The following is a 21,225-nucleotide window of genomic DNA, read 5'->3' on the forward strand; positions in this document are numbered from 1 at the left end:
GGGGCAGAGAGCACAGTGGGGTTGCCAGAAGGGCCCATTGGGGTGGGCACCAGCAGTAGCCCCCAGCCGGTGGCGCTGGCCCTGGCTGGAGTGGGGGCCCAGTGGCTGTGGCACTGGGGCAGCGTGTCCCTGCAGGCTGGGGATGTCGCTGAACCAAAGACACGATGGATGCAGCAAGCGCCCTAGTGCAGCGCTGCCCTGCGGGACTCGAGCGCGCGGGACTCGGATCCGCCAGGGGGCGCCAGGAGCTGGCGGGGAACCGGGAGAGCCCCTGGGCGGCTCGCCCCGCCCTGCCCGGGACACCGGGGGTGCGCTCCGGAAAGCACGTGGCGGGGCCCGGAGGCTGCTCCCTGGGCAGCGGGCTGAGGGGCTGTTGCACCCCCGGCTTGCAGCGGTTCCAGCCTAGGCAGGTTAAAGCGCTGAGCCGGGGAGCCGATTTCAGCCCAGGGCCCCCGGGTGCTTGGGGCGGGGGGGCTCTCACCTGCCGCGTGCGGGGCGGGGGGTGTCTGGCTCCTGCCCCGCAGCGCTGGGCTCCTCGCGGTCGATTTCCCCCTCGGGCGGCAGCCCCAACCCGCAGAGTCCCGGCTGAGCCCGCCCCCCCGAGCCCCGCGCGGCGCCAGGCGCCTCCCCCGCCCCACTCCCGCTATAAGGGGCGGCCGATGGCAGAGCCGCCGTCAGAGCCGCCGCTGGCACCATGCAGGGAGCCCGACCCCGCGCCCTGCTCTGCCTGGCCCTGGCCGCGCTGCTCTGCCCGCCCGCTGCGGCGTGGTACAAGCAGGCGGCCGGGCCCAGCGCCTATTCCGTGGGCAGAGCCTCGGGGCTGCTGTCCGGGCTCCGCCGCGCCCCCTACGCCCGCCGCGCCGAGCCCGAGAGCCGCGCCCCGCTGCTGCCCCCCGAGCCGCGGAGCATGGTGAGTGGCCGGGCCAGTGCGGGGGCTGCCCGGAGCCCCGCAACCGCCTGCCGGACCGGCCTGAGCCCCAGCCGCGGTCCCTGACCCAGCCCCGACGGGACCCCCGCAGGGCGGCAGCAGCCCCGGGCTGGGGGCAGAGGGCGGCAAGTGCCGGGCGGGAGGTCGCTGTGCGGGGCGGGGAGCGGCAGGTGCCGGGCTGTGGGGCAGGGGAGCAGGTGCCGGACTGGAGGGCGGGGCGGAGGGCGGCAGGGGCCGGGCTGAGGGGAGCGGGGGGGGGGGGGGGCAGTAGGGGCCGGGCGGGGCAGGGTCTGGGCTGTAGGGCGGGATGGCAGGTACCGAGCGGGGGCGGGGCAGCAGGGGCCGGGATGGAGGGCGGAGGGAAGGGGGCAGGGGCCGGGGGGCAGAAGGTGCCGGGCTGTAGAGCTGGGGGAGCAGGGCAGGTGCCGGGCTGAGGGGAGCGGGGGGGGGGGGGGCAGTAGGGGCCGGGCTGAGGGGGGGGCGGGGCAGGGTCTGGACTGTAGGGCGGGATGGCAGGTACGGGGCGGGGCAGCAGGGGCCGGGATTGAGGGCGGGGGGAGCAGAAGGTGCGGGGCTGTAGGGCGGGGAGAAGGGGGCAGGGGGCGGGGGGGGCAGCAGGGGCCGGGCTGTAGGGCGGGGGGAGCAGAAGGTGCGGGGCGGGGGGAAGGGGGCAGGGGCCGGGGGGCAGAAGGTGCCGGGCTGTAGGGCGGGGGGAAGGGGGCAGGGAGCGGGGCGGGGGGGGGGCAGCAGGGGCCGGGCTGTAGGGCGGGGGGAGCAGAAGGTGCGGGGCGGGGGGAAGGGGGCAGGGGCCGGGGGGCAGCAGGGGCCGGGCTGGAGGGCGGGGGGAGCAGAAGGGGCGGGGGGAAGGGGGCCGGGGCGGGGGGCAGCAGGGGCCGGGCTGGAGGGCGGGGGGAGCAGAAGGGGCGGGGGGAAGGGGGCCGGGGCGGGGGGCAGTAGGGGCCGGGCTGGAGGGCGGGGGGAGCAGAAGGGGCGGGGGGAAGGGGGCCGGGGCGGGGGGCAGCAGGGGCCGGGCTGGAGGGCGGGGGGAGCAGAAGGTGCCGGGCTGTAGGGCGGGGGGAAGGGGGCCGGGGCGGGGGGCAGCAGGGGCCGGGCTGGAGGGCGGGGGGAGCAGAAGGGGCGGGGGGAAGGGGGCAGGGGCCGGGGCGGGGGGCAGCAGGGGCCGGGCTGGAGGGCGGGGGGAAGGGGGCAGGGGCCGGGCCGGGGGTCGCTGTCCCGGGCTGTGACCTGCCCTCTGCCGCCCCAGGCGCCCTGCGTGAAGGACGTGGCCCCGGAGCTGCGGAGCTGCCAGCTGCTGCCCGGAGTCCCCAGCACGATCCAGTGCGAGGCCGATGTCACCGTGTCCCTGGACCCGTCGGACTGCGCCGCCTGAGCCCGCCCAATAAAGGCTCCTTCGACTCCCTCCGGCCTCGCTCCTGCCTCTCGCGGGGGGGCCGGGAGCGCTCTGCCCCCCCAGGGCGATTACGGGGGGCGGTCAGTGGGACTGGAGCAGGGGTCCTACGGGTGGGGCTCCGGGCAGCCCTGAAGCTGCTGATTCAGGACCCAGCCCCCCCCCCGATCTGTACCCCACAGCCCTGGCGCACGCGCTGTCCAGGAACCGCCCCCCCCCCCCCCCGCAAAGGTTTCTTCACCTCTCCCGGCCGCGGGGCAGCATCCCTGGGACGGGGCCTGGGCGCCGCCCACGAGAGATTCCAGGGCCCCCGCCGGCAGCCGGGGCTTGTCCGCGGGGCCCAGCCGCTGGGGCACAGTCTGTCTCCACCCTGCGTGGGGAGGGGGAGGGGGATGTTAGCGGGAACTCTGGCTCAGCCCCTCCCCCTCCGCTGGGGAGCAGGCTCGGGCGGGGGGGGGGCGGGGGCAGAGCATCTGCCGGCTCCCACTGACCACCGGGGTCTGGGCCAGGGGCCAGGCCCCCCCTTGGCTTTAGGGGGACAGGACAAGCCAGCCCCCCCCCCAGGCCAGGGAGAGTCAATGCCCAGATACAGCCCCCCCCCCACGCCCTGAGAGCCCAGCACAGCCCTGGCCCTGGGGGACCAGGCAGCCCGTGGGCCAGGCCTTGGCCCCGCAGAAGCCAAGCGCAAGGAGCCAGCCCAGACAAGGAGAAGGCTCCGGGCTGATGGAGCTGGGCAGCCCCCGTCCCCGTTCCACTCCTGCCCTGCCAGCATCTCCCCCAGCACAGACACCTCAGGGGACCCCAACAGCGAGGCCCCAGCTGCGAGACGGAAAGCAGCCCTGGCCCTCGGCTGCCCCCCTCGCCCTCGGCAGCCCCCCTCGCCCGTCCCCTCCCCCTCGGCCGCCCCCCTCCCCCTCGGCCGCCCCCCTCACCTGTCCCCCTTGGCCGCCCCCCTCGCCCTCGGCCGTCCCCCTCGCCTGTCCCCCTCGCCAGCCCCCCTCACCCATCCCCCTCGCCCTCAACAGCCCCCTTCACCCGCCCCCCTCGCCCGTCCCCCCTCGCCCTCGGCAGCCCCCCTCGCCTGTCCCCCTTGGCCGCCCCCCTCGCCCTCGGCCACCCCCCTCACCTGTCCCCCTCGCCAGCCCCCCTCACCCATCCCCCTCACCCTCAACAGCCCCCTTCACCCGCCTCCCTCGCCCGTCCCCCCTCGCCCTCGGCAGCCCCCCTCACCTGTCCCCCTCGCCAGCCCCCCTTACTCATCCCCCTTGCCCTCAACAGCCCCCTTCACCCGCCCCCCTCGCCCGTCCCCCCTCGCCCTCGGCAGCTCCCCTCACCTGTCCCCCTCGCCAGCCCCCCTTACTCATCCCCCTCGCCCTCAACAGCCCCCCTCACCTGTCCCCCTCGGCCGCCCCCCTCGCCCTCGGCCGCCCCCCTCGCCTGTCCCCCTCACCCATCCCCCTCGCCCTCAACAGCCCCCCTCACCCGTCCCCCTCGCCCTCGGCAGCCCCTCTCGCCCTCGCCCGTCCCCCCCACCCTTGGCAGTCCCCCTCGCCAGCTCCCCTCACCCATCCCCCTCACCCTCAACAGCCCCTCTCACCCGCCCCCCTGCCCTCGCTTCACCAAGAGCTGCTGCTCCAGGCTCTCCTGGCAGATGGTGCCCCTCAGCGCCCCACACCCTCCCACTGCATGTCTGTGCCAGGGCAGCTTCCCAGGGTCCCGCGTCATGATGGGAAGTCTGGCAAGACATCAGGCTGCAGCCCCCTGGCCCCGCCTGCACCCAAAGCGGAGCAGATAAAGGGGCACGAGATGGAAACTCCCCCCATGGACTGCCCCCCCCCCCCGGTAGATGCCCCTCCCCCTGCAAGCAGGAGCCAGTGCCCTGCCAGGACCAGATCCCAGGAGACTCTACTAGGCAGGCCTGGGCCAGCCCCCCTGGCAGCCTCCTGCCCTGGAGCAACCCCACTGTGAGCCCCGTGAGGAAAGCACAGTTGTCGGGAGGACACGGCTCTGGGCTTGGGGCAGCAGCAGGGAGGAGACAGGAGAGGCCCGGGGCAGCATTGGCCCTGAGTGGGTGCAGCCGAGCTGGGAGCAGGCAGGGGCCAGGCTGACCCCAATTCACTGACACAGTCAGCCAGGGCCACGCAGCTTTGGCCTAGCCCGGGGCAAGGAAGAGAGCAGGCAAATGGCCAAAGGCCAAGCGTCAGCACCTGCCCTCCGGCCTGGGCTCGCCCGGCCTGCTCCGTAGCTGCAGGAGGGGCCCCCACAAGGTGCTTCCCCAGGGGAAAGGGGCTCCAGTCGGTGGGAGCTGCGCGTGCCACCCCCCAGCCCTGCCAGGAGGAGAGCAGAGCCCCATACTGTGAGACCAGCCTCACCTCCCTAGCCTGCCCACTCCCAGCTCTGTCTGCTTGGCTCAGCCAGCGCCGGGCCCGCCTGCTCCTGGTCTCATGCGCCATCCTCTCCCCTGAGGGCTGTAACGTCCCCAGCTGCCCTGGATGGCCAGTGCATTGGGCCCCAGCTGGCCTTGACAGGGGCCGTCTACTCAGCTGCAGTCCAGCCCGGAGCCCGGGTCAGGCAAGGTGCTAGGCAGCCAGCAGCGATACCACGACCGAGGAGTCCTCAGAGAGCCCTGCGCTGCCCCCAGACCCATCTCCCCACCGGCTTTCGCCCGGCGCCGCCCCCAGGCCTGTCTCCCCACCAGCTTTCGCCCGGCGCCGCCCCCAGGCCCGTCTCCCCACCGGCGCCGCCCCCAGGCCCGTCTCCCCACCAGCTTTCACCCTGCGCCGCCCCCAGGCCCGTCTCCCCACTGGCTTTCGCCCGGCGCCGCCCCCAGGCCCGTCTCCCCACTGGCTTTCGCCCGGCGCCGCCCCCAGGCCCGTCTCCCCACCGGCTTTCGCCCGGCGCCGCCCCCAGGCCCGTCTCCCCACCGGCTTTCACCCGGCGCCGCCCCCAGGCCCATCTCCCCACCGGCGCCGCCCCCAGGCCCGTCTCCCCCCTCCAGGCCCGTCTCCCCCCTCCAGGCCCGTCTCCCCACCAGCTTTCGCCCGGCGCCGCCCCCAGGCCCGTCTCCCCCCTCCAGGCCCGTCTCCCCACCAGCTTTCGCCCGGCGCCGCCCCCAGGCCCGTCTCCCCACCGGCGCCGCCCCCAGGCCCGTCTCCCCACCGGCTTTCGCCCGGCGCCGCCCCCAGGCCCGTCTCCCCACCGGCTCTCGCCCGGCGCCGCCCCCAGGCCCGTCTCCCCACCGGCTCTCGCCCGGCGCCGCCCCCAGGCCCGTCTCCCCACCGGCTTTCGCCCGGCGCCGCCCCCAGGCCCATCTCCCCACCGGCTTTCGCCCGGCGCCGCCCCCAGGCCCGTCTCCCCACCGGCTTTCGCCCGGCGCCGCCCCCAGGCCCGTCTCCCCACCGGCTTTCGCCCGGCGCCGCCCCCAGGCCCGTCTCCCCACTGGCTTTCGCCCGGCGCCGCCCCCAGGCCCGTCTCCCCCCTCCAGGCCCGTCTCCCCACCGGCTCTCGCCCGGCGCCGCCCCCAGGCCCGTCTCCCCACCGGCTTTCGCCCGGCGCTGCGCTGGAGCTCCCGGGCCCGGCTCTAGGGAGTAACACCGGGCCGAACGGGGGGGGGGGGGCTTTTCCAGAGGGGGGGGCCTGCACACACCCAGGACTGGGCTGCAGCAAGAGGGACGCCGGGCAGCTGGCAGGGATGAGCTCACCATCAGGGAGGGGCTTTGGAGCCCTGAGCTTCCATCCGAAGCTCCGTAACGCCCGTGCTTCCACAAGAGTCAAGTGCCTGGGAAATCCCCGGGCTTCCCGCCTGACACCAGCAGCCGCAGCAGGCAGTCTGGAGAGGCACGGGGGCTGCAGAGCCTGAGACGCACGGCACCTGCCCTAGAGACCCAGAGCTGAATTGGGCCCCCGTGCGCCAGAGCAGTGACTGCCAGAAGCGAGGGCTGTCCGGCTGCAAGGCCCAGCTTCCCGCCCCCCATGGCTCGGTCCCCTGGGGCCCCGGGTCCTGAGGAAAGCCAAAGGGGCCTCCCTGCAGACGCTCTCTGGGGGCCCTAGCAGCCACAGGGCACAGGTGTGGGCTGCGGTGCCCCCAGGACACAAACCCTCCCCTCGTCACCCACTGGCGGGTTCCCACCCCCGGGGCAGCATGGGCAGGCCCTGCAGGACGAGGGGCAGGATATGGCCCCAGGACACTACTCCCCCTGCTTTGCTACCGGGGCCAGGGCCTCTGGCTAGGCAGTGCGTCAGCGCGCCCGCTGCCCCGCCAGGCCCCAGGACAGGGAGGCTGCAGCAGCCAAACTTCCCACCACCGGCCACCCCCCAGGCCAAGGTCTGCAGCACTCAGAGGCAGGGGAGGGGCTGTGGCTGCTCCCAGGCCAAGCAGCAGGAAAAATCCCCGAGACGCTTCTGTCAGACAAAGCCCGAGGGGCAGGGGAAGTGACCCACCCGCCTCCCCTGCCCTGGCTCCCTCCTGCTCAGCACCCCACCCGGGGGCCCTGCTCCCTGCAGGCCGGTCACACACTGGGGCTCCACCTGCAGCAAAGCGCCAGCCTGGAAAAGGGGCCACTCTGCGGGCTCTCCCCGAGCCCCTCGCTGTGGGAGGGAGGAGAGCTCACACCTGTCCCCATGGCCCAGCCGTCCGGTGCAGGTGCAGGCTCGGTCCATGGACGCCCTGTGGCTCCTTCATGCCAGCCAGGCTGTGGGGCTTGCCCGGGGCTGGCTCAGGGCAGCTCCCTCTCCCGCGCCGTGCTCCAGCTGGGCCTAGTCTGTGCAGCCCACAGGTGCCCTAGAGTCCCTGCTCCCGCCCAGGGTCTCGCAGCAAGCGGGCTGGGTGCTGGGAGTCTGAGAGCCCTGCCGGGGCCAGAGCCCTCGTGCTGCAGACAGCTGGGGGGTGCCTGCCCCATCGGGCTCCCCAGCCAACGAGACAAGGGCAGCAAAGCGGCCCCTCCCCGGGCCACAGGCTCACCTGGCCAGGCAGCGGCTGCCCCCAGGCTCCTGAGGGGCCTGGTGCGGTGCCATTCCCCGGGGGGCAGGAGAGTTTGCCCCCTTGTACAAATGGGGCCCAGCAAGAGGGCAGCAGCAAAGCAGGGCTCCCCATCGCCTGCCTTCCCCACTAGACAAGCTCCTGCCGGCTCCCCAAGGGGCAGCCCAATGCCCCCGTGGGGCACCGAGGAGGGAGGTCCCCGTCCCGGGCGGGTTCTCCTGTCAGGAAGTGGACTTATTCCCCCGCCCCAGCTGCAGGAACCCAGTGCTCATGAGGCAGATGCCACTCTCATTAATCAGCTCGTTAGCAGGAATAAATGAGCCAATTAGCGAGAGCGCTAAGTTATGGGGCCAGCACTAACACACACTGTCAAGCAGAACCAGCTCTCCCCTCCCTAGCGGCGGCAGCAGCTGCCTCTTCATTACAAGCAGCAGCAGGCGAGGAGCCGGCCCCAGGCCAGAAACGGCCTCGCTGCCAGGCCCCAGAGCTGGGCTCCCGCAAGGAGAGCAAGAGGCCATGAGCCCCAGTCCCCACCCTGCTGCTCGCCGCCCCCACCAGAGCGGGGCTAGACTCTCTGGGCTGGCGCCCTGCTGCCGCCTGGGCCCCGGGCCAGCCTGGAAGGGCCGGTAGCTCAGAGAGGCGCTGGGCTGCCCCGGAGCCGATCCCGAGGGGGAGGAAATGACCAGAGAGACCCTGGGCCTGCACTGACCCAGCAGCACTGCCCGGCCAACGCCAGCCAAAGCCCCCCGGGCCCTCTCAGCGCCCCCTTGTGCTCTGCCCAGCGCCCTGGTGTAAGGGGGCTGCCGGCGCCACCCTCACCCCGAGCCAGGCTCTCCCGGCCTGGAGCAACAGGGGCTCCAGCCAGGAGTGGGATCCGGACGCCCTGGCTCCCCAGAAATGCTTCCTCACTGATCTTCAGCGGATGCGCTGCAGGCGCCTGGTGAGTGATGTGTCATTGGGGCTGTTCTCAGACCCACGGCCTGGCCCCCAGGAGAGCCATCAGTCCCCACTGGAGGCCCAGCCCGGGCGCCCAGCAGCCACCCTCCACCCCGTTCAACCTGCCCCCTGCTCGGGAGAGATTATGGGGAAAGCACAAGCTGCCAGATGGCAGGTTCCCCTCCATTTACACGGAACTGGCTCCGGCACCCAGGTGCCCCCCTGGGCGAGTGACAAACAGGCCATCAGCTCCCTCCAGGTGGCAGCTGATGCGCAAACGAGCCAGTGGAAAATCACTGGAACGCACGGGGCAGCCTGCTGCGATTCCCCGGCCGGGAGTTGTGCCGAGTCCGTGCAGCACGGGGCCTGGCTCTCCCCGGCTGCCCGTTGCTCCGGAGATCCGCTCCCCCGGGATGCACCTCTGCGTGGCCCCTGCCAGCTGGGACCACAGGGACAGGATGCCTCCTCCCCAGGCATCGCGCAAGGCCTTGGAAGGACCACGGACGCCCGGGAGAGCATCGCCCTGCCCCCGCACAGGGGTTCAAGCGGCGAGCTTCAAACTGGCTTCGGCTGCACTCCCCAGGGCCGGGGGCTCCTGGCCTCAGCCACCTCCAGGGCTGGGGGCTGGACTCATGCTCAGACTTTGAGCCGCTACCCAAAGCCCGAAGAAATTCCCAGCCCGCAGAGACAGGGGCTGGGCCCTCAGGGCAGGGTCTCTGGCGAGGGAGACCTGAATCTTCCAGCGCTCCTGGTGCCAGCCCACAGCCCGTCTAATGCCTCTGCCTTCAGCAGCACCGCCCGGCCCGGCCCCCAGCCGAGGGCCCCCCCGCAGCCCACCCCAGAGAGTGGGCATCTCAGGCTGCCGCAGAGCAGTGCTCAGTGAGGGCAGGTGCAGGCTACCCCAGGGCCTCAGCTGCCCCAGGGGCAGGTCATGCAGCGTGGGGGGGGGGGGGGAGACAGGCAGAAACCTGCCCACATGGACCTGGGTCCGGATACACCCCCCGCTCGGTGCCAAACACCTCGACCTTGTCACCCCCCCCCCCACTAGACATTTTGGTCTTTATCAACCCAAGCAGGACTCAGCCCCCTTCTGCGTGGGTGGCTGGGGCGGCAGGCGCCAGCCACGTGCCTAATAAATCACAGGGGGATTAATGGGAAATCGATGGGGCTTTGCTGGCTTCACGCAGTCACATCGCTATTGGGAACGTGTCAGGGTAGCAGGCGCATTTCCTCCAGCTCCCCCTCCCCAGGCCTGGCCCTGCGCTCTCCTCCCTGCCCTGCCGCCCCACGGGGACAGGAGCCCTCGGCCACAGCGGGTCTCAGCACTGCCTCTTGCTCGCAGCGGGACACGAAGCCCAGCCCAGGGTGGACAAGCCGCTGTGTGTTCCCAGAGGCACTGTGGGGACTAGGGGGGATCCTGCCGGCGTCCCTGCACCCAACCTGCCTGCTCCCCTGTCCCCTTCACCTCGCCAGAGGGCCCAGCCCTCCTCCCCAGGCATCGCGCAAGGCCTTGGAAGGACCACGGACGCCCGGGAGAGCATCGCCCTGCCCCCGCACAGGGGTTCAAGGCAGCTTCACTCCCCCTGGAAAGAAACCAGGTGAACCCCTTTTCTCCCTTAGCCCCTGGTCCAGCCCCCACTCCAGGCTCTGCAGCTGTAGCAGGGCTGGGGGCCCTCAGCACAGCCCAGGAGGAGACATGGCCACTCTGCCCAGCCTAGACTAGATGGAAGCTGCTAGCCAAGTGCCTCATGCGCCGCCCGCTGCTCGCCCAGTCACTGGCCCCCTTGAGACTGGCTCCCCTGCACTGTCTTGGGGGGGCAGAGCTACTGTGGGGGGGCAGCCAGGGCTCGTACGACATGGAAGGGGGGGGGCGAATCGCGCTGCGGTTCCCCGTCGCCGACTCAGCTGACTGACCAAGGGAGGCCTTAGCCCACCCCCAGCAGGAGGCAGCGTGGTACTGCCCGGCTGAGCGCTCGGAGTGGGGCCCGGGCCCAAGGTGCAGCAGCCCCGCCCGGGTCACCCCCCGCCTGGGGCTCCCATGATGTCAGAGGCCACGGAGGAGAAACGCCCCAGGGCGAGGCTGGCAGAGGCGCTCAGACCTGGCAGGGCTCCTGGACCAGCCTGAAGCTGCAGCCCAGGGCTCTGTCCCGGCCCGGTGGAAGCAGCGTTGCCCACGCGGCTCCAGCCCATGCCCGCAACCCTCCCACGCGCCACCAAGCACTGGCAGCTGCAGCCCTCCCCTCGGGCAGCAGCCACACTGTGGCCTCTCCTGAGCTCGGCTCCCCTGGGCCGCCTGCCTCTTCCAGACTCACCTCCCCCACCTGCAGCGGCACACGGGCCCTTTTCCAGCCTCCGTCTTGCAGGGCCGGCCCGGCCCCCCACCCCGCATGCTCCTCCCCCCTAAAGGCGGTTACAAGACGGGGGAGAAACGTGGTTCTCCGTGGCCCTGAGGACAGGCCAAGCAGCCAGGGAGGGGAGGTTGGGCATTGCACAAATCGTCCTGCCTGCCAGGGGGGATAAACACTGGGGAGTTGCCTGGGGGCTGTGGAACCTCCATCCCTGGGGATATTTCAGAGCAGGGTGGACACGCCTACCAGGGCTGGTCCCAACCTGTGTGTAATAAAGTCCCCCCAGTCCCTGCAGTTTTCAGACAATGTTTTTTCTCCCATCGCAGAGCCGGGCGGGCGCGGAAACGTTTGGGTTAAAAGTACAAAAATAATCAAGCGCCGTGAAACTAAACAACAATTCAGTGGGCTCCAAATGCCAGTTGTCAACGTTCCCCCCAGACTCCCGAGAGCCCCCAAGGGGCCTGGCACCCCTGGGCGAGACACTGGCCCCGGCGGTGCCTGGCCCTGCCGTGGGGCCGGCGACTGGACTCGCTGCCTCCCGAGGTCCCGGCCAGCTCTAGGGCCTGGCACCCCTGGGCGAGACACTGGCCCCGGCGGTGCCTGGCCCTGCCGTGGGGCCGGCGACTGGACTCGCTGCCTCCCGAGGTCCCGGCCAGCTCTAGGGCCTGGCGCCCCTGGGCGAGACACTGGCCCCGGCGGTGCCTGGCCCTGCCGTGGGGGCCGGCGACTGGACTCGCTGCCTCCCGAGGTCCCGGCCAGCTCTAGGGCCTGGCGCCCCTGAGTGAGACACTGGCCCCGGCGGTGCCTGGCCCTGCCGTGGGGCCGGCGACTGGACTCGCTGCCTCCCGAGGTCCCGGCCAGCTCTAGGGCCTGGCGCCCCTGAGTGAGACACTGGCCCCGGCGGTGCCTGGCCCTGCCGTGGGGGCCGGCGACCGGACTCGCTGCCTCCCGAGGTCCCGGCCAGCTCTAGGGCCTGGCGCCCCTGAGTGAGACACTGGCCCCGGCGGTGCCTGGCCCTGCCGTGGGGGCCGGCGACTGGACTCGCTGCCTCCCGAGGTCCCAGCCAGCTCTAGGGTCTGATTCTGAGGGACACTGATGAGCTGCTGCCCCGGGTGTCCCGGCTCCAGCACCCATGTGGCAGCTCCCTCCCCCCGGCCCCGTCTGTGGCTGCAGCCAGAACTCCCAGAGCTCGTCCTGCTCCCTTCTCCGGCCGCGCTCGCTCGCCAGGAAGCGCCCTTGAGCTGAGGGGCCGAGGCAGAGACCCAGGGGCTGTGTCCTCAGGCCGGGACTCTCCCCTCCCCCAGCAGCACCAACTTCACTCTACTGCCCTTGCCTGGCCAGTGCTGGGTGGGGGGGGACCAGGGCTAGGCCCTGGCAGGGAAGAGCCTCGAAGTCTCTCCAGCCCCAGCGTTCCCCACACACAGTGGCCTGGCCCAGCCCCCCACGCAGGTGGCCCTGCGGGAACCGCCCCGACTGGTGGGGCAGGTGTCTTCCCCCCTCCCCCCACAGGACGCGGCCCTGGAGCAAGGATGGGAGGCGGAGGGACACGGTGACTGGGCACAGGGAGGGCCCGCGCCGGGGTTGCCCGGTTGCTGAGAACAGGTGCCCGGACCTGCGCGGATTCTGGGAGCCAGGCCACGGGGACCTCCCCCTCCCCAGCGCCTGGCGTCAGCTCGGCAACACGCAAAGCCCAGGCTTGGATTCATGAGCCCCCCCCCCCCGCGACTCCAAGTCACTTCCCTCCCCCAGGACTGCCAGGCTCCAGCAAACAAGACCAGACAGAGGGGCCCCGCGGGGCTCGGAGCCAGACAAAGGTTTCTGCTCGGCGTGGCAGCAGGGCCGCGGGGGACGGGCTCCGGCGGGCGCGCTCGCTTCCAGCCCCTCCGAGAAGCCGGAGCCGCAGCCAGGCGCCACGCGGGGAGCAGACGAAGCAGCATTGACAGTTTAATAAGCCGTGTGCGCGGTGGGGCCCGGGGCAGCGGCTTTCTCTGGAGATGTGCCGCCTCGGGCGCCCGCCTGGGTCGTTCGCCTCCGCTGAGACGCCGTGCGATCCGGCGGTGCAGGGGCAGGCCTGACAGGTCTCGGCGAGCGGGGATCACGCCCCCGCCCACTGTCCGGGGCCCAGAGAGCGGCTGTCTGCGAGGCCGGGCAGGCACGAGGCAGCAGCTGCTGGACGCCAGAGGCCCCGAACAGGCAGCAGGCCTGGTGGTGCCAGACGCCAACGCGGCGCAGCCCCCCCACCGGGTCAATGCTGCCGCAGCCCAGCTTGAGGCCCCCCCGCCGGGCAAGGAGCAGCCCAGGACCCACTGCTCCGGCACCTCCCGCCCTTTCCTGCAGGACCCTGGGCGAGCCCAGGCCCCAGGCCCCTCTCCAGGGACAGGACCAGCAGCCGCTCCAGCCCAGCCCAGCCCTGGTCGCTGCCCCCCTCCCGGCCTTACCGGGCCCATCCACAGCCTCACCCCTCGGGGAGTGGGCCGAGCTCGCCCAGGGAAGGCCCAGCCGGGAGCCCAGGCTGCAGGACGGCGCAGAGCAGGCACCTGGGGCAGGGACAGAAGGGCCCAGACCAGCTGCAATTGCTGAAGCATCTGGGCTTGGGGCAAGGGGGTGGGGAGGGCTCCAAATGGGCCAGGTCACCCTCCGCTCAGCATGAGGGGCGGAGCCTCCCACAGCCCCACCCCCAAGCCACAGCTTTGCGCCCCCCAAGGCTCAGCGCGGTGGGGGGGTCCCGGAAAGCTCCCCCCGCCTTCCCCATCACACGCCTCAAGCGTCAGTCGTCCCCCCTGGGACGGGCTCCCGGCCCCAGGAGCGAGAGGCACCGGCCGCAGGTTCCTCCCTGAACTGCCAGAGCATCGCCTGGGAGATGAAGTCCGGCCCCCACCCCCGCACAATAGGGCACGAGACACGCACACGCCCCTCTGCAGCGTGGGGGGGGCACGAGACACGCACACGCCCCTCTGCAGCGTGGGGGGGGCACGAGACACGCACACGCCCCTCTGCAGCGTGGGGGGGGCACGAGACACGCACACGCCCCTCTGCGGCGCGGGGGGGCACAAGACACGCACACGCCTCTCTGCAGCGTGGGGGGGGCACGAGACACGCACACGCCCCTCTGCGGTGTGGGGGGGCACGAGACACGCACACGCCCCTCTGCGGCGTGGGGGGGGCACGAGACACGCACACCCCCCTCTGCGGTGTGGGGGGGCACGAGACACGCACACGCCCCTCTGTGGCGTGGGGGGGCACGAGACACGCACACGCCCCTCTGCAGCGTGGGGGGGACACGAGACACACACACGCCCCTCTGCGGCGCGGGGGGGGCACGAGACACGCACACGCCCCTCTGCGGCGCGGGGGGGGACACGAGACACGCACACGCCCCTCTGCGGCGTGGGGGGGACACGAGACACGCACACGCCCCTCTGCGGCGCGGGGGGGGACACGAGACACGCACACGCCCCTCTGCGGCGTGGGGGGGACACGAGACACGCACACGCCCCTCTGCGGCGCGGGGGGGGCACGAGACACGCACACGCCCCTCTGCGGCGTGGGGGGGGACATGAGACACGCACACGCCCCTCTGCGGCGTGGGGGGGACACGAGACACGCACACGCCCCTCTGCGGCGCGGGGGGGACACGAGACACGCACACGCCCCTCTGCGGCACGGGGGGGGCACGAGACACGCACACGCCCCTCTGCAGCGCGGGGGGGGGCACGAGACACGCACACGCCCCTCTGCGGCGTGGGGGTGACACGAGACACGCACACACCCCTCTGCGGCGCGGGGGGGGACACGAGACACGCACACGCCCCTCTGCGGCGCGGGGGGGGGACACGAGACACGCACACGCCCCTCTGCAGCGTGGGGGGGGCACGAGACACGCACACGCCCCTCTGCGGCGTGGGGGGGACACGAGACACGCACACGCCCCTCTGCGGCGCGGGGGGGGACACGAGACACGCACACGCCCCTCTGCGGCGTGGGGGGGACACGAGACACGCACACGCCCCTCTGCGGCGCGGGGGGGGACACGAGACACGCACACGCCCCTCTGCGGCGTGGGGGGGACACGAGACACGCACACGCCCCTCTGCGGCGCGGGGGGGGACACGAGACACGCACACGCCCCTCTGCGGCGCGGGGGGGGCACGAGACACACACACGCCCCTCTGCGGCGCGGGGGGGGACACGAGACACGCACACGCCCCTCTGCGGCGTGGGGGGGACACGAGACACGCACACGCCCCTCTGCGGCGCGGGGGGGCACGAGACACGCACACGCCCCTCTGCGGTGTGGGGGGGGCACGAGACACGCACACGCCCCTCTGCGGCGCGGGGGGGCACGAGACACGCACACGCCCCTCTGCGGTGTGGGGGGGGCACGAGACACGCACACGCCCCTCTGCGGTGTGGGGGGGGCACGAGACACGCACACGCCCCTCTGCGGTGTGGGGGGGGGCACGAGACACACACACGCCCCTCTGCGGCGCGGGGGGGGACACGCCCCATGGCAATCCCGGGGGCCCACAAGGCAGCTTCGGAACCACAGGGCTGTGTCTGCCAGGGCTGGTCTAACATGCCCCAGACCTGCACCGTGTCCACCCGCAAGCCCCTGCCAGGACGGCGCTGTCGGGCGGGGCCCTGCTGCCTGCCGGCCACACACGTGCAACGCTGCATCCTGCTCACCCCCGCCGCAAGCCCTGGTCCCACTGGCTCCGGGACGCTCTTCCTCCCACGGCGCCTCTCCTGGTGTGGCTGGTGCACAGGCCTGGCTGCGGGCGCAGGGCGCAGACCTGGGGAGTGAAGGGGCGCACGGGGCCTGGGCCCAGGGCTGTGCAGTGTCAGCTGACTGAGCCGTCGCATCACCTCATGCATTATCGGTTACTCGACTAGCCGATAGTCGGGGGGGCAGTGCTCTCCGCCCTGCTCCCGAGGACCCCCCTGCCGCTCCTGCCCCCCTATTGAGGCAGCAGCGCGGGGGGCCAGGCGGGGGGTTAAAAACCAGCTCCCCCATGCACCGGCTGCCTGTTGCCCTGCACTGCTGGCCAGCCTGCTAAGCGTGAACCGGTAGGGGAACGTGCGTGGTCTCCGGCATTCACTGATGCACGTTTATCGGTGAATCTGTTCATCACCTATACGATGACACCCCGGCGCAGGGACGGGGCCCTTGTAAAACGCCCCACAGCTCCCTGCCCGTGATCAACCCCAAAGAGCCACCTTCACCCCAGAACTCTAGCCCCCCACGGGGCTGATCAGTACCAGCTCCCTGGAACAGCGAGCCTTCTGGAGGAGCTGGAACAAGGGGGCTAGGCCTGCTGCCCCCCCCCCAGCTTGCTGTGGGCTGCCCTGTGTTACAGCCCAGTCCAGTGGCCCTCAGTGCCCCCACTATACAGACCAGGCCAGCCCCAGGGAGCCAGGGCTCGGACAGGAGCCAGCTGCGCAGGATGCGAGGGGGAAGCAGGTGAGAGAAGCCACATGGGAGCCAAAGGGAGTTCAGAGTGAACATGGGGCCCACGGAGCCCTTGGCATCTGTCCCGGGGGGATCTCGCTGTCCCTTCCCCGACGCCAGCCCAGGCTCTCAGACCCATGTGCCCCCCCCTCCCCCCAGCTACTCAGCTCCTGCTGCTTGTCTGGCTGATGGGCAGAATCAAGACTTCAGGCCCCGAGGGGACTGGCCACACGCTGCAGGCTCCGGAGAGAAGGGAAAACGTGCCGGCTCTGAATGGGGCCAGGCAGCAGGAGCAGCGAGTGCCCCCAGTCCCCAGAGCCTGGACCAGGTCTGATTCCATTGGCACCACTTGCTAACATGGAGCCGGCGCGAGGGGCTCTGGCCATGGAGCAATCGGCGCAGGGGCGAGGACAGACCTTTGGCCCCGGGGGCACGGCCTGGGTTTGCACAGACCGGCGGCTGCTGGAGGGCGCACGCACACCCGACGCACGCAGCCCCCGCAGCTGTTCCCAGGGAGTCGGCTCTGCCCCAGCCCATCCACCGTCTGCAGCCCGGTCTGCCCGGTGTCCAGGGCTGGGGAGCGTGGAGCTGAACCCAGCGCTCCCAGGCGGAGGGGCCTTGCCAGAGCCGGTCGCTTTTCCTGCAGGCTGGGGCATGAAGCCGAGGCGGCGGGAGGGCCCATTGTCCCGCATGCAGTGAAGGCAGTGGGAGGGGACCTCTCCCAGGGCACGAGCGAGCCCACCGCCGTGGGGCCGGAGCGCGTCCCGGGCTCTGGGTGGGCTGGGCGGGCTGCCCGCGCTTGCGTCCGCCTCGGCTGCTGCCCGAGAGGCCCCAGCGGAACAGGGCGCCTCTGCAGGGAGGGAGCACGACTCGGCCCGGCACGAGGAAAGTCCCAAGGGGGAAATTCCCACCCTGTGCAGCACGGAGGTGAAAGTGCCCCCCAGGCCCTCAGCGGGATTTCCAGCTGGCTGCACTCGCATCCCCGGGAGGGCTGGGCTTTTGGAGGGGCCCCAGGGCCTGTCCGATTCAAGCTCCAGCCCTGAAGGCAGCCAGGCTGATATCCCAGGCAGAGATGAGCCCAGGCTAGCTCAGACCCCCGATGCAGGCCGGCCTCCCACGCCTCCAGGGAAAGCCAGACCTGGACGCAGAAGGGAGGGGACCCACACTCCTCACAGACTGGGTCAGACCAAAGGTCCATCTAGAACAGTGTCCTGTCTGCCGACAGCGGCCGGTGCCAGATGGCCCAGAGGGAGGGATCACAACACAATGCTCACATGATCCCTCCCCTGACGCCCACCTCCGGAGAAACTGAGGCTTGGGACACCATTCCTACCCATCCTGGCTAATAGCCATGAATCTATTTAGCTCTTTTTTTAACCCTCTTAAAGTTCTAACCTTCACCGCATCTTCTGGCAAGGAGTTCCACAGGTTGACTGTCCACAGCGCCTCCCCTGCTTCTCGCTGGCAGCCCGCCAGCCAGGAAGACAGCTGGGGGGAACCCGGTCCCACCCACTTGCTCCAGGTTCCAGCCCAGGGCCCTATGGGGGGTAGACCCGAGTGGGTCACAAGGCTTGGCCCTTACCCCACTGAACAGTGGCCCCCCTCTGGGTACCTCCTCCTGATGCCTTGGGTCAGGCTTCGTTGCAGACTGCCCTGGGTCAGTCCCGTCGCGGCTGTTCGCCTTCACTTCTCTGGTCCAGCCCCCCCTCTTCCCCTGCCTGGCTGAGTGAGGACCCATCAGCCTGAACTGGCCACAAGTGTTCTGATGCCAGAGGGGCTGCAGGTGTTGAACTGCTGGGCCAGTCTCTGGCAGCCTCTAAAACCCTAAACCACACACCCAGCTCCCCTGTATCTGGGCCCCTGCTCTCAGGGTGCTGCCCTGTCTCCTCCCCCCTTCCCTTCTTGGGAAGGGTGTCTGGAGAGGGGCTGCTGCTTTGGCAGGTGGGCCCTGGCTACCCCTATGTTCTGGGCCAGGCCCCCTTTTTCCACCTGCCTTTTCGCAGGCAGCGTCCCCCTTCCCCCAGCTAGTTGCTGAGGGTGCTGGGTCTAGGGAGGAGGGGGTCTCTGCTGTTCTGCCTCTGGGGGGGAGGGGAGGCCCCCTCCCATCTTCTTGGGGGCCTATTTTTGCCCCCCCTTTTCTTCTTCACCTCTGCGGGCCTGAACTCCACCATTGCTGCTGCTTTCCCTGAGGCAGAGGAGGTAAGGGGCAGCCCCTGGGGCTTTCTCTTCCCACAGCCTGTCCTGTGCTGGGGGGAGACTAAGGGGCCTTCCATCAGCACCCTGGGTGGGGCTTGTGGGGTGCTGGGGATGGTGCCCTGCCCCTGTTGTAGGGGCCTTTTGTCCCTTCTCGGCCCCGCTGCTTGCTGCCCCGCGCCTCTGCTCTGCTGGGCCCTGCAGCAGGTGCTGTGGGCACACGGGTTCCCTTCCCCCGGCCGTGCCTGCCTCCCTTCTACTGCTTGTCCCACCCATCCCCTTTGGGCCTCTGTTTGCTGCCTGAGCGTCCCCCTTTTTCAGTTACTCCCCACACACGCAGCTTCGCTTGTCCCCAGGGGCTTTAAATACTAATTTGCCCTCATTTCCCCAGTGTGGCCGGAGGAGCCGCTCTCTCCAGCCTGTGCTGGGAGCTGCGCTCCTTCCCCCTTTCCCCGTCCCTCTCCTGGATTGGCGCCCTCCCACCCACTTCCAGCCTAGCGGGGGGAGCGGTGAACCCCCTTCCTCCCCTAACTGGTTGTCTTGTCGTCCCTCCCAGCCCATGCCCACAATGGAGGGGCTGTCCGATGACACCTGCCAACCCTACCTAAAAACGACAACTCCTCTGAGGCTGCCGGGCCCCGTCACACAGTAGAGGGGGCGGACATGGACGAGGACCCCGGGGCCTTGACTGCTCCTGCCGCGGCTCCTCCAGCCACCATTAAGAAGGCCCCTGAAGGGTAGGAAGGGCCAGGGGACCAAAAAGTAAGAGCCCTGCCCGGAGGGTAAAACTTCCTGAGGTGAGGGCTCACTCCCCAACCCCAGCCCGTGTCGGCTGTGGCTCCCCCTCCTTCCCGCACCCCTGTTCCTTCCACCAGCGCTGGGGGCAACAGTATCCCAGACCCCAGGGCATTCGCCCAGGTAGCTGTGTGTCTCACACACACACTCCCCCACCTGCTGCCTCCCAAGCCGCCTCGCCCCTTTCCCACCCTGACCAGGAGGTACGGGGTCCGTTGTGTCCTGGTGGCAGCCTCGCCCCACGTGGAGACCTGTGGGTGGGTGTGGGCACATGTGGTGGGGCCCACGTCCGTGGTGGCGGCCTCCAAGATGTTCGGGAAGGTGGTATTCTTCCTGGCAGTGGAGTGGGATTTGGTGGGGGGAGGGAGGCCATGTTCCCCTTGAGCCTTTGGAGGACCTGGGCGTATGGGTGGTGGTTTTTTAATCTGTTCCTTCCCTTTCCTCCCCAATGCCGCCCTACTGCCTTTCCTCTCCACCCTGGGGAGGCCTCTGTCAGTCCTGAGTCCCCTACCCTCCGCCACGTCCTTTCCTTCCGCCGGCAGGTACAACTCAACTACTGCTGGCGGGACATGGCGGAGAAGCCCTAGAAGGGTCATTTCTGGTGCCCCAGCAAGGGGCCCGGTACCGGGTGTACCACACCGGGGGGGGGCCCGGTGTCTTCTCTGTCCAAAGGGACTGGCCTGGCTCGGCGATGCACTCGGGACCCCCGATGCCTGGGAGGGCACTGGCCCCACCATCGCTGGTCACCCCTCCTCCAACCATGGCCGTCCTCAGTCCCACGTGGGTTCCGCAGGGCCCAGACAAGCGTGCGGGGGCTGCTGCCACCACCAAGGCTGGGCCCGCGGAGGAGAGCGACGGGACTCGGGCGAAACCTCCCTGCCGGGGTCCCCGCAAGACGGGGTGTCCGTGGAAGATGCTCCCTCCGTCCCCACCTCCACTGAAGAGGCGGCCGCTACCCCTGCCGCTGCTGAGGGCGACCCCCTGGTGGCAGGCAGCGGACTCGCCTTCCTCTCTCAGGAGGGGGAGGCTTTGGGGTTGACCCGGCTGTCGGGGGGGGGGGGGGGAATCATCATGTTCGGGAGGGACAACAACCAACCTCTCCTTCCCCTTCCAACCTGCCGCCTTCCCTTCTCCTGGCCTCTGTCACCCCAGGGTGAGACCATTGGCCCGGCCGTGACTGCCAAAACCCTGCAGGCGCTTAGCAGGCGGGACTTCATCGCTTCCCATCACCCCGGTGCTGGGGAGGCTGGTGCTGCACGCTCTGTGGCGCTGGAGCCCACCGCCCTGCCCCACCCCTGCTCCCTGTTCAACCCATTTCCCAATTGAACTTCCCACCCCGCTTCCTACTCCCCCCCACTTCTCTTCCCTAATCCCTCCCCTCTTCCTCCTTTTCCTGATCCCCCTCCCTGACCAGCGGCTTCCGTGATGCCCTGCTCATGTTCGGGTACAGTCTGTTTGCTGCGGGGCCCAGTGGGGACCACTAGCACCCCTGCTGGCGAGGATCTTCCCCAGCCCTCTTGATGACGCTGATCATCTAACCACTCTAAACACCTGGGGCTGTGGGTTGGGTCTCCGCAGGTGTCAGGTGCTCTCCTTCCTCCGGGAGGGGAGTACTCTGTCCTCTTCCTGCAGGAGACCCACACAGCTCCGGCCGCGGAGGCTGGAGTGGGGGGGACAGGGTTTATTTCAGCCACCTGTCGGCCCGTCAAGAACCACCTGTTCTCCCCAAACCTGCAGCCTGAGGTGCTGGGGACCGCCGAGGTCATGCAGGGCCACCTGCTGCATCTCCAGGTTCGGATGGAGGGACTGACATTAAATCTCATTAACAGCTATGCCCCGACGTCCGGCCCGGAAAGGCTCCGTTTCTGCCAGCGGGCGTCTGTCCTCCTTGGCGCTCTGGATCCTCGTGAGTGCCTAGTCCTGGGCGGGGACTTCAACTGCATCCTCGGAGCAGGACCGTACGGGGACCGAGCAGTGCCTGGCCACCGCGGACATCCTCAGGCAGATAACAGACCATCACTCCCTGGTGGACGTCTGGCGAGACCTCCACCTGGGCGGGGAAATGGCGTTTACCTACGTCCGGGTGGTGGGTCAACGGTCATTCCACTCCCAGTTGGACTGCGTTTATCTGTCTCGTCATCATCTCTTCCGGGCCCACTCCTCCAGCATTCGGCCAGCCCCTTTCTCGGA

At 70.6% G+C, this 21,225-nt stretch overlaps 1 protein-coding gene across 1 annotated transcript; it reads left to right on the forward strand.

Moving 5' to 3' along the window:
- The first annotated feature begins 377 nt into the window (after positions 1 to 377).
- On the forward strand, positions 378 to 3,223 carry NPB (neuropeptide B). Its single transcript, XM_075904203.1, has 2 exons — positions 378 to 910; positions 2,193 to 3,223. The coding sequence occupies exons 1-2, from the start codon at positions 695 to 697 to the stop codon at positions 2,316 to 2,318; spliced, it is 342 nt and encodes a 113-aa protein (XP_075760318.1). The 5' UTR covers positions 378 to 694; the 3' UTR covers positions 2,319 to 3,223.
- Positions 3,224 to 21,225: the final 18,002 nt, after the last annotated feature.

The sequence above is a fragment of the Pelodiscus sinensis genome, chromosome 20, assembly GCF_049634645.1.
Source record: "Pelodiscus sinensis isolate JC-2024 chromosome 20, ASM4963464v1, whole genome shotgun sequence".
Lineage (NCBI taxonomy): Eukaryota > Metazoa > Chordata > Testudines > Trionychidae > Pelodiscus > Pelodiscus sinensis.